General features: G+C 42.7%; 1 protein-coding gene across 3 annotated transcripts in view; it reads right to left on the bottom strand.

Moving 5' to 3' along the window:
- Positions 1-11,928, bottom strand: part of lef1 (lymphoid enhancer-binding factor 1) — a 44,514-nt gene extending 32,586 nt beyond the window's left edge. For all 3 annotated transcript variants that reach the window (XM_080519820.1, XM_080519821.1, XM_080519822.1), the window contains exons 1-4: positions 10,926-11,928; positions 9,638-9,670; positions 8,792-8,858; positions 7,420-7,544 (exon numbers count right to left, since the gene is read on the bottom strand). In XM_080519820.1, coding sequence (XP_080375946.1) covers positions 7,420-7,544; positions 8,792-8,858; positions 9,638-9,670; positions 10,926-11,132 — 432 coding nt within the window. In that variant the 5' untranslated portion in view covers positions 11,133-11,928. The remainder of the gene's footprint in view (positions 1-7,419; positions 7,545-8,791; positions 8,859-9,637; positions 9,671-10,925) is intronic.
- Positions 11,929-12,386: the final 458 nt, after the last annotated feature.

The following is a 12,386-nucleotide window of genomic DNA, read 5'->3' as shown; positions in this document are numbered from 1 at the left end:
TGAACTGATAGCAGAGCCCTCCTCTTTGTCCTCCCACTGAAAACTCTACAGTGTAGTGCACACCCGTGTGTGTCTGTGTGTGTGTGTGTGCGTGCGTGCGCACAAAGTTTGCATCTGACACCCGTTTAGAGTACGTGTTGGAAACCGTCGGACGAACAGAGAGTGGTTTGATGTTCGGCGCAAAAACACAAACGCAGGCATGAAGAAAGAGCGCAAGCTATATCCATCTATTCATTTAATAGCTCAGCTAATAAAGCCTGGTGGCGAGAAGGCACCCTTTGTACTGTAACTATGCCGGCCCTATACCAACCTCCTACACTGGGGACCATTAATATTTCAGCGCTGTCAGATACACATTGCATGTGTGAGCCTCTTTAGCACTCACACCCACAGCAGAAAGAAATAATGAGCTTCTGAAAAATATGAAACAGCAAAAAGAAAGAGGGAGGGCGAGAGCACGCCCGAGACTGACCAACTTCATAAAACAGAGCAGCTATTGATCATAGCGCCATTTCTTAGCTGGACAAAGTGAGGGCTGTTTGAGTTTCTCTGAAGTCTGGACACAGCCGGCAGGATTTGTAGCCATGTTTCACTCCTGTGATCCTATTGTTCCCCTCGCTGCAGTTTACTAGTTGGAACACTGTTCGCCTCTATATAGACCTAAAAGCTGTCAGAATGAAGTCAATACAGCTATTCATGTTTTAACTCATTTCATGGCTGTATCAGGGAACAGTGAGGTACTGTGATCAGCTTTAAGGGACTACCGTCAAGCATCAATGATGGCTTAAAAACTCAACTTATGCAGCGGGGTCATATAAATTGTATTTTAGATATCACCAATGACCCCAAATCTACCTCAATGGCTTGGCTTTGAAATGTATTTGAATTTGCATATCGGGACAGAGTTGAAACAGAGTTCCCAAACTCCAAAAAAACCTAATATTACCTTTGCCTACTATTCCTTCCTACTATATATGGCCGTAAAATAAAACGACAGCTGCAGTAATTAGAAGAAAACACCTCAAAAATGAACAATGAGAAGTTTTGAAAACGCATGTGCTGCCGTGTTATCTACATAGCGGAGGCATCCTTAACAGAACTTCACGCCCGGGGCCATTCAAAGACAGTGAGGCATGAGGGACAACCTTGGTGAGGCCCTCGACTGACCCCTGGAGATCAGTGGCAGCCTGCTGGTGAAGAGTGAAGCCCCCTGAGCAGGTGTCGAGGGGCTCGAACCAGCGGCGGTCGCCCCGGAGAGGCCCGACCGGCTGGCCCCAGGCAACACAGGCAGACTAGTAGAGCTTCAACCAATTCAAAGAGAGAACTAGTGAGTGAAGGAAGTGTCATCCTCCAGGAGCACTTTGCTTTAAGCAGCAACGCATGGCTAAAATCAACACGGGCAGGGCGTGCCAAGTCCGTTGCCTGCATGTGACCCATGACGCTCTCCAATGCCTTCAAACAAACAAATTGAAAAGCTAGCGTTTTTAGAGGTTTGAATGCTTAATTGTTCTCAATTACGCTTTGACTGTTTCCTTTTCATTTGTATCAGAGGGTTTTGTTTTTGTTGTTGTTTTAACAATCATCAAGTTAAATAAGATATAATGTTGTGGTTCTCATCTCCTGCTCAGAAGGGTTCTTTTTTTTTGCAATAAAACTGCATGAATTGAAACAAAAAGTATATCAAGCAGGACTTGCATCAATTAAAAAAAAACAACAACACACAACCCCCCCCCCCCCCCCCAACTTACTAATTGCAGCATTAGTTGCCTTCTCTTTACTTTGTGTCTTAGGTAACAACCCATATCTCTGAGTCTGAGTAGACGACTTCTCTGCTGAGCTCCATTAAACAAGATAAAAACATCGATAAGATGATTACAACCACATGGGTCTGATTGGCACAGTGCATATGGAGCAAATGTGCTAAACAGCATCACTATGCAGAGACGGACTGAGAGAAAACCTTGGCGTTAATGGGACTGTTTATAAAACACCAGGACTGGGCAGCACTACAAAAGCCTGGGACACAAAGTGTTTTCTTTGGTGTGTGAGGCTCCTGACGCAGTCCTTCATATGTGTACATACACACACACACACACACACACACATTTCACAGTGACAGATTTGCACAGCAGATGACACTGATGTCAGCTTGGATCTCACCTGCATAATGCCAGACCTGAGAAATTGTTCTTAAGTAAATATAGCGATCGTCTCTGAACAGTTGGATGATAACTTCCATTTGTGCCACAAACTGTTTCATTTGATAAATTTTCTATCGAACCGTACACACCCACGATGAGCCGACAGTGAGCTGATCATATGGAGTCCAGCTGCTTTAAAGGCAAAATGCAACAACCAGCTGTGGTATACTTCACACAGCATGGCCAGCCCGTAGTGACACTTAAAGGAACTACTGAAGGTGCCATAAGCTGCCATCTAGAACATTATGTGTGGACATGGAAGGCCGCTGGTAAATGTAGTGTTCTCCTTAACAGGGATCTTCCACGGTAGAGCTGGGGGCATGAGCTCAGGACACACATGGCACTGAGGGACACCCGAGCGGTTCTACCAAATCCCGTTAGGTAAGCCCGGGTTAGTGATTCCACGCTGCGAGACACTGGCTAGCGGATCCGTCACGTTCCCACTACATCAAAGGAAAGTGCAACTCTCCAGCCCCCACCCGCCCCCTCTTTCTCGCCATGAGGATCTTCAAACTGAGGGTCCAAAGGGAAAAGGAGTGCACAGCAATGGAGAAGGAGCTCTCCTCAACCCCCCCCACCACCCCCCACCCACCCACCATAGCAACCAAACTGAGCTTAAAAAAAGAGATCAGCGATTTTATTCCGTTTCGCTCTTCTAGCCGCTGCCCAAGAGTCAAACGACTTGCTCTAATTCGGCTGGAGATCACAAAAGCATCTTCACAGTCTTCACATGAAAAATGACACAGTTATGACATCATAATCAACAATTCAAGACTTCGATCACAGAGCAGTGTTTGTTTTCCAATATCTTGCAAACCATGCTTTTATGGGTATATTCTAAAGATACGGCAGGACGTCATGGTCTTTGGGGGTCATGAGGGTGTATCTAAACCCATAGAACAGCATGTAGAACAGGAGTTTTGTGGGTTTTAACTAATTGGGACGTGTTTATGTGACAACTGCAGCCTGCTCTGAGGATAGAGTTTGGGTCATTTAAAAATATGTCCTGCCCATCACATGCATGGGGATCTTTTTATAGAAGCTGTCATTTCTAAATCCTGCCCTGGGTTTCTGAGACTAAACAGCAACCGATTCAGTGATAAAGCAAAACCCCCTCAAAGCAGCAAGCTTTTTCTCCTCCACACATCAAACCCGGAGTGATGACGTCAGAATTGCTTTGAAGATCATACTTTGCAAACATTTTGAAAGGTTTTATGCTAATTCTGACCAAAATGGCAAAAGCCTGTTTTCATTTGTCAAATACAGTCACAAAAGGAGACGCCAAAGGGAACATTGTTCTCTGTCGTCTCGACAATTTTTCCAAGCTTTAGACACCGCATCTCCAAGTTCGCAAGAGAGTAAAGATAAATCCTTACATCAAGACTAGACTCTTTCCATTACATGATGCATTTAAGTAGAACCATCATGAAGAAAACTGGAGTTACTGCAGTAACGGTGTGGATTTCTGCTTCAACTTAGAATCCTCTAAATACACTTAAATACTTCAGTTAGGGTTAAACACAATGCGTTAATGAGAGGAGTATGTGCAGGCTGATACTAAAAACATCTTTAGTATTTTGATAATAAAAGGCAATATGGACGCTAAACCTGTGAAGAGGATACAAAGTGTGTCTCCATAATTCTATTGCATTACTGAAAAGGAAGGAAACCATTATTTTCCCCCTCTGATATACACTGGGTAATCGATACATAAATAACTGCTTGTATTATACAAGAATGTTATATTCTAATACTATTAATACGAATTATGACCAGATTTTTGAAACCCTACAAAGCAGTGTCTTTGGGTCTATAAGTACAGTAGCACAGCTGCTGTTAATGTGTTGTGATATGTTATATAAAATTAGATAGTCAGATTTGAATTGAATATCAGAGGGGAGAATTCTTGCTTTTGCCAGCAGGGAAGAAAGATCTTGACCCTCCATCTCTGTATAATTCCTACTTTCTGTGGCAAGGGAGTGACAAACAGTTGTAAAGCAGTTGTAGAACTATAGAAAAAATTATTGACAAATGCTTTTCCATAGCCAACTACATTGTTTTGATTTGTGAAGAGTATAATTAATTACACCAGCTGACTTGTTGCTATTTGCTTTTACCTTTAATAATTTAAAACAGACCCTGAACAATGAACGCCCATTATAGACGAGCATTATAATACTTCCACATTAAAAAAATCTAATTACATTTTGCCACACCTCCTAGCCTGATAAATGGATAACACAATGCTTGTAGGCCTTTTCCTTTTTTTTTAAGGGATGCATCCAGATCACATGAAGCATTCCAGAGTCAGAAAACTTTTCACTTAGAACGGCTCCAAACTCCACATCCCAAAACAGACTCTTTGTCAGTGTTTACGATTCGAATGTATTTTTAACTGGCATCTTCACACCAGAATTTGAGCTCCTGCTGCGGAGGGAGCTTATCAAGCTTCAAGTTGTAAAAATCTGCTGACAATCAGCAACTCCCAACAGCTCCGTCGTGACTGGACGGCATGTGCAGGAATGTCATGGTCAATGGAAATCAATCCAAACTACTGGGATTGGGGGCGGTGGTGTGGCTGGAGATGGAAGAGAATGAAAGGGAGAATGTGCCTTTGATGTCAGTGAAAACCGATCCCAGGCCTGCAGATACTGTGGCTGCGGTGGCCAGCAGTGCAGGCAGCAGGCTGACATCAGTGAGAAAGCCAGAGGACTCGAGTTCCGTGATCCTTCCAACGAGCCTTGGCTCTTTTTTATTGGATAAGTGAGAGAAACGTATATAAAATGACTACCGTTATATTTAAGACAGGGGTGGAGGGGGAAATGGGGGGGTGGGGGGTGGGGGGGGGGGCATGGTAAATGAAATGAAAGCGGGGCTTTAGAAGTTTTGGCAGCAAGTCCGCCGCCTAACTGCCTGGGCTAATTCATCTGCACTGAGGGGTAATTTCCTCTCACACACTCAGCTGGTCTCCATATAGACCTCTATGACCAATAGAGTGTGTTTGAGTACGATGACTTAATTGATAAAATTGACCATAAAACAAGCCAATAAAAAGAGAATTTGGAAAGCATCACACCTCATATTTCATGCCCTCTTCTATTTGCAAACCGAACGGGGTGAAGACATGAGGTAATCGCGATCGCGTTTTCCCCACAATGTCACATACTTTCACCCTGTGCAACTCTGGCAGAGGGTGAGGCAATGTAATTTTAACATCATTCCATGATGGAGTTGCGTGTGAATGAAGATCCTTTACACACAGCATGTGGCATCTGCCCCCGATAATCACATTTGCCTCCAAAAAAAAAAAAACGATTCTTACAACAACACAGGGCTCTGATTTCACAACTTGGCCCTGATGAAACCGACTGGTGTGCTGCTGCAAAAAAGGCACAACAACCGAGGGAGGGCTTTGGGTTTCTTCCGCACCATGTGTGAGCACTTCCTGAGTCGAGGCACCAAACCACAGACGGCAGACTGAAGCCGGTCCTCTTCCCAAAGTGTGATCCAGAGACGTGGACAAAACAAGATTAGAGTGGACAGCTGCTGGTGCGCCCTGCATTTCATGTCTGCCTTAAAAGAAGAAATTTGCAAACGGGACAGACACAGGAAGCCGGCAGTGAGAGACCTGCAGCTGGCCTGAAATTAATACCGTAGCAGGGACTGTGTCTGCAACACACGCCACCTCTCTTCAGTACAATCAACTCCTCGGGCCTCAAGAGTCCTCAAGTTGCCTTTGGGCCTCCTCAGTCATGCTGGGCTAATTAAAGGCTTTATTTAATGCACGTCTACATGATCTAAGATTTTAACGAGATGAGAAATACTGGATACGATACATCTTATTGAAAGTATGACAGGAGTTTGTTGTCAACAATACTGCTCCAAGACAATCAACGGGTTAGGTTGTGGACATTTTTTTTTTTTTTAAGCATTTTTAACAAGAAAGCTGAAAAAAGCAATCCAACTTGAAATCCTAATAACTGGTCCTTTAACATTTTTAATGTTAAATTTTTTTATATTATACTTTGTGATTTTTCCAACGTAATGAGTATTTGAAAAATCAGTTTCTCTTCATGATAGTGCAATCCATCTATGCTTTTATACAGTCGCTAAAGATATTTTGTGTAACCTTTCATATCATTTATATTTAAAATACCTCACACACAAGGAAAAGTTTCAATGTAAAAACATTTTTTTTTTGTGGGGGGGATTCAACCGTGATGATTGAATTATCGTTTGACTTCAGAAGCGTCCAACGCTTTAACATAAACAGAACATTAGCACTGCTGAGAATTAGTACTGCGTTATTGGATCAACAAAGATCCTCCACAGCTATTCAATTCAAGTTGATGAAGGGAAAGAAGAAAGCTAATATTTACTTGAAAATATAAACAGATGTTTTAACGTGTTCGATGACAGGACAAGATCTTATTTCGTCTCTTAACGTGTTATGGTGTGATATTAATAAAATATTCAGAACTTTTCACAGCACCCTGATAAATGAATTATTTAATATTGGTTTTGTTCATTCCATCTCACAATGTTTGCTAAAAAAACAAAAAAACAAACATATTTTTAAGCTTTTTAATGCGTCTCAGACAGTTTCACTTCCAGATTCTGTGGATCAGCAAAGCAACAAGTTGCTTCTTCACTCCGGCCTCCTCAACCTGACCGTAGTGTCACACCACAATAAGTGGCAATGTTTAACATGATTTATAAATGTCATCACCATTTAACTTTGTTGTCCAGTATGGTGATATTAACAATAGCATTCATACTGTAATAAAATCCGAACAGGTGCGATATGAAACCAAATCTCTACTGGTCTTTATCTCTCAGGTTTATTCGTGGCTCTTATACAACACGCGCTTGTAAATAAATCTTGAAAGCAGCAGTGTTTTGTATCACTCAACGACCCTTTAATGCTAAGAAGGACAAAAAAGCAGACACCACACTTTATGAATTTAGAAAGAAATTACTGATAATTATTTTAACTTCACACTGAAAATATAACACAGATTATCTTGGCATTTTTGTATTTTAAATATATATATATATATATATGACTCTTAAACTGCTTAAACTGTGATGTTCATTGGTGTTTCATATATATATATATACAGACACTTTTATTGTTCCGTTTCAGGCAAAGGGTCATTGTCACACCAGCAGTACTCGATGTCATGAGATCATTGAAATTAAACCGAGTTAGACTCACCGTTCTGGGCATGGGCGGCGAGAGGGAGCCATTGCTCATGTAGGAGTCGTTCATGTTGCTCATCATAATGTACCCTGGGTAGCTGGGGTATGGGTGTCCTTTACTGTACATGTCTTGATGTTTTCCTTTAAAAAGAAAAAAAACGAAAGAAGAAAATTAAAAAAAAAAAAAAAAAAAAGGATTACAAGAGAAATATAGACTCATCACAATGTGTTTGCAAATGACAAAGAATCACAAAACTTTAATGAGCAAACGTCGGAAGCGTCCATTTACAGTGGGGCTAAAATAATTCCAAAATGTGTTTTTGGTCATCAAATCAAACGAATGACAGCAAAACAAAGCTGAGCTCAAAGTTCAGCCGCCCATTTTGATGCTGTAATGATATCGCTGTCCATCGCTTTAACCTGTGCCCTATTTTGCCGCGACCTTTTGTTTGTGCCCTTTCTTTCCGACTTAGTGAGGAGGGTCGTATTATACAGGGGAACAATGGAGCCCCTCTGTGCCAATTAGCACCAATTAGAAGAACATACAGACTGTGTCAAAACAGGAGACGCCCCAACTGTTCCTCTACGCCTTTGACCTGAGAGAGAGGGAGGGAGGGAGGGAGGGGGGGAGGAAGGGAGGGGGGGTTTATACAAGAGGCCTCAATACAGCGCCAGTCACCACTCCGCTGAGCGCCGCGTAATAAGGCCGGGGGGGCTGGGAGTGTTTCTTGTATACAAGCTGATGAAAACATAGACCTTGTTTTGAAGAAAGGCGGCGTTCGGTGTGAGGAGGTCCCACTCAGGAGTGAAAGGGGAACAAAGGAGAAAACACACTCCTCTTCAAAGCCCCAACGATGACCCTCTCCCGCGGGGGTCACGTCACCACAGCAATGAGCCCCAAGCATCAGCAACACGTTGATCCCGACACCCAGAGAGGCGTTGCACATACGAGCATGCCCTTTATTGACTCGGCAAACATGGAGACTGGCATGCTTTCCAATCGGAGGTGTGCGGAATCGTAGCGTGCCTCCTAAAATAAGAGGAAGTAACTGCTTCCTCTCCTTTTCACCCAAAGCTCTTCTTTTGTTTTCTGCTGGCACCCTCATCTGTGGAGCAGGTCACAGGCAGCTGTGTTTATGAAGGTGCAGCATGTCCCGACTAGACTTGGATCAGCAGAAACGGTGGCTGAGATCAGTAAAAAGGAGTAGCCATGTGACCGTGAGCAAAATGAGGTGGCACTTATCCACACAGTCCCCTCGATACATCAACTTCTTTGAGCGACAGCAAAATGGTTGAAAACAAATGTCTGGGATATTATATCACAGTTGAACTGAATGCCGGCGGTTCCTATAAAGCGCTGGGTGTTTGCTCAAGGCTGTGTCACTTACCGTCTTCCTGATGGTCTCTGTGTTTTTCATGGTATGAATCTTGCACTATTTGGGACTGTCTAGCTGCCTGTGTAGGGAGGAAAAGAAATGGAAAGAAAGAAATGATAGTGGGTGAGTCAATTAAAGAAGGCCTTCACAATGCACTTGCAAACAAACACTCAGGCACGGTCAGACACCCACAAACACTGCTGGGACCGATGTCGTGTCCTTGCTCGTCTCCAAAGCAAAACAACCTCACACACTCACACACACACACTCACACACATCAGTATCTATACAGCAGTGATGGAGCAGCCTGCATCAAAGCTTCAGAAGAACCACTTAATTAAGCTTCATGTCCTTAAGGAGTTTACAAATTAACTTGTTTTCAGGACCATAGGTCCACTCTCATTTTCCTCTCTCAGTTTAAGCCTCCTTCTAAATTCAAGTAAAGAGGGACTATTTGTGTTAGAAATTAAAAAGCTCTGTGCAAAGCAAAATGAAACTGTCATGTAAAATGAGAGAAAAAAAACCAAAACTGCAGACATTTTGGGGGTTTTTTTGCATTAAAAAAAAAAAAGTAATCTGCACTTTGTATGTTCATTTCGTTTCTCTTTCCCAAACAGAATTGAGAAGACCTCTTTTTGGGAGTTCAGACCCCTCAGGATGGCTTCAAGCTGAGCGAGGGAACGTCACTGGATTCCTAATTAACATTCAGCCTCAGTCTGGTGCATCTCCAGGACGACATTCAGTGGGGAACGTGTATAATTTCATTCAGGATGTGCCCCCCCCCCCCCCCAAAAAAAAATAAAAAAAACAAATAAAATATTTCACCAGTGCTTCAGTTAACAAAAACAGCCCACTAACTTCGAGATGGGGGAAGAAGCTGCAGTCTGCATCCTGGGGTCAGTGCATGGGTAGAGGGATGCAGAAACAAAAAAGAAATTACAAAACAAAACAAATTTTATCTCATCTTCTCACGTAGTGAGTGGTTATGAAACACTCTCATGCAATCACAGAATATCAAGGGTGACAGTAATTATTTAACAAACATTAACAATGAATTGCAAATAATTCCTCCACCAGATGATTTAAACACATTTACACCCAAAATGAAACAACCCATATTTCTATACACTTTGAATTTTGTGGGTCCTATTTACCCCCCCCCCCCCCCCCCCCCCTTGAAGCCATTTCTGTCCATTTAGTGACAAAATAATCAAGATGAATATTTTTCTCATCCCCAAAATATCCAGGAGAATTTTAAAGTGCATTAATAAAAAGTCACAGTCAAAATACCAAACAGAATTAGTACAATTATAGCCAAAAAAAATCACATCGTGGCAGAGGAAAAAACTGGATATTATCATTACAACTGGAGGGTTTGGGAATTAAATTAGATCGCTAGCCAAATAATTTAAAGCTATGTGTGCTCCATGAATTTCTGTGCTAATTTTGCAGCTGCTGAGGTTACAGAGAACCAAAGCAAACGCAGCCTGGATGTCACAGGCTCCTCACAAGGCCCCAGTTACATCATAAAAAATAAAAAAAGAGCTTCTATTAAATTACACGTATGTCCACACATATACAAAAACTATAGCTGTCATATGAGGTCAAGTGAAAATTCAGGCCTGTGGTGTCTCTGGTTAGATTCTATGCTTGGTTGTAGTTTATTTGAGGCAGAGCAACAATAGGGAATAAAAGACCACATTTATAGTTGGTGTGTTTAAAATCAAAATTAATCACGGAATAAAGTCAAAAACAAATGTATACGAGTCAGCCTAAATGAGTTAAAGTGAATAACATTTAAAAATGTATATATATATATATTTTTAATGCAAGAGATAACTGCGCAGAAAAATAAAAGGCACTTTCAAGAAAAATAAAAGGAAGGCACATCATCGGCCTTTAGATATTGTCTTCATCACTGACAATGAGTGAGCTCAACAAACAAAAAAAAGCAAAGGATGCAAAATACTACATACTGAGCAGGTTTAGTCGAGATTAAATCGAAGGGGAAAGCCCTTCAGTTTTGTGGGCTCCTTGCAGGCTGATGCCCCCCCCCCTCTCCCTCTCTCTTGTGAAGCAGCCCAGAGTTGACGACGTCCCCACCTTCCTCCTCTTCATCACCCGGCGAACACACTGCGTTACTCACGTCGTGGCTGTTGCTGTTGGGACTGCTCTCCGACTCGTTGACCAGAGACGACTTGATGTCTGCCAGGTCTCCTTCCTCCTCCGAGTGGCTCAGCTCGGCGAAGATCTGCTCCTTCTGCGGGTCTCCTTCGTCTTTGAACGGGATCATTTCGTCGGTGGCGCACAGCTCCGGGTCCCCGCCGCCGCCGCCGCCTGATAACTGTGGCATGTTTTCAATGGAATGTTTCTGTTTGTGTGTTTAATATGTGACGATAAACACACGCGCCGCCACTGTCCGGGAGAGGGAAAAAAACAAAACAAAACAAAACAAAAATCCTCGCACTAAAATCCCACTGAATCGGAGTGTGGGGAGAGCGTCCAAACTCTCTGCGGCGGAGCGTGAACCGGAGGAGGCGAGGCGGCGTGCGAACACGCTGCCGGTGTGTTTTCACTGAAGCAACAGGAGGAGTGAGTCCGATCACCAACACGCCGACATTTAAAAACACACGGCTGTCAAACTACACGCAAAGGATCGGGAATAGTCCGGCTCACGCCTCAATGTCATGAGAGAGAGAGAGAGAGAGAGAGGAAAAAAAAAAAAAAAAAAAGGATTCAAACCACGAGTTAAAATCTCATCTCTAGTTTTTTTTTTCAGTCAGTACGCACAACAACAAGCCATGGGGGGGAAAAACACTTTTAAAAAAAGTGCATTAAAAAGTAAGAAAATATGTCCTCGGTGGTCCAGTGAAGAAAAGGATGCGGACGTCCTTCAGAGAGGAGGAATTAAAAAAAAAAAAAAGAATAAACGGAACTGTGGTAAAAAGGTGAAAACTAATGGGTGCGTAAAAATGGAGCAGTTTGAACGATCAGACGAGACCAAGAAAAAAAAATAGCAGCTTTTGTAAGCTGATGCTTAAAAATACATCCTCAAAGCTGCTCGGATGCTGAGGGATAAAAGCAAAAGTCATAAAACAATCACACAAGAAGGAGAAGGAGAAGCAGAAGAAGAAGAAGAAGGGGGAAAAGAGGAGATAGAAAAACGCCACGGACCGACTTCCCACTGCTCCCCGCACTGCTTCCACAGTGTAATGTAAGCAGTGTGTGTATGTGTGTGTTGGTAATGTAGCTGCGCTCCCTCCTCCTCCTTTTTCTCTCCTCAGTCACTGGGAGGAAGGAGAGGAGAGGAAGGAGAGATGAAAGGGAGAGCCGAGGCTCTGATTGACAGCGCACCGATTGATACTCCTCCTGAGAGAGAGAGAGGGAGAGAGAGAGAGGGAGAGGGAGAGAGAGAGAGGGAGAGGGAGAGAGAGAGAGCGCTCACAACAAATGGGCAGACAGAAGGTGAAGAAGTGGTGAGTGACTCGCGCTGCCTTAAAAAAACAAAACAAAAAAAATTAAACGATTATAAATATAAATTACAGTGAAAGAGATTTACTCACCGAAATACCAGTAATATTATTTGTATATATTTTGCAGTAATTAC

The sequence above is a fragment of the Blennius ocellaris genome (genome assembly GCF_963422515.1).
Source record: "Blennius ocellaris genome assembly, chromosome: 3".
NCBI lineage: Eukaryota > Metazoa > Chordata > Actinopteri > Blenniiformes > Blenniidae > Blennius > Blennius ocellaris.
Note: the sequence above shows the minus strand (reverse complement) of the source record. Positions and strands in the feature narration are given on the sequence as shown.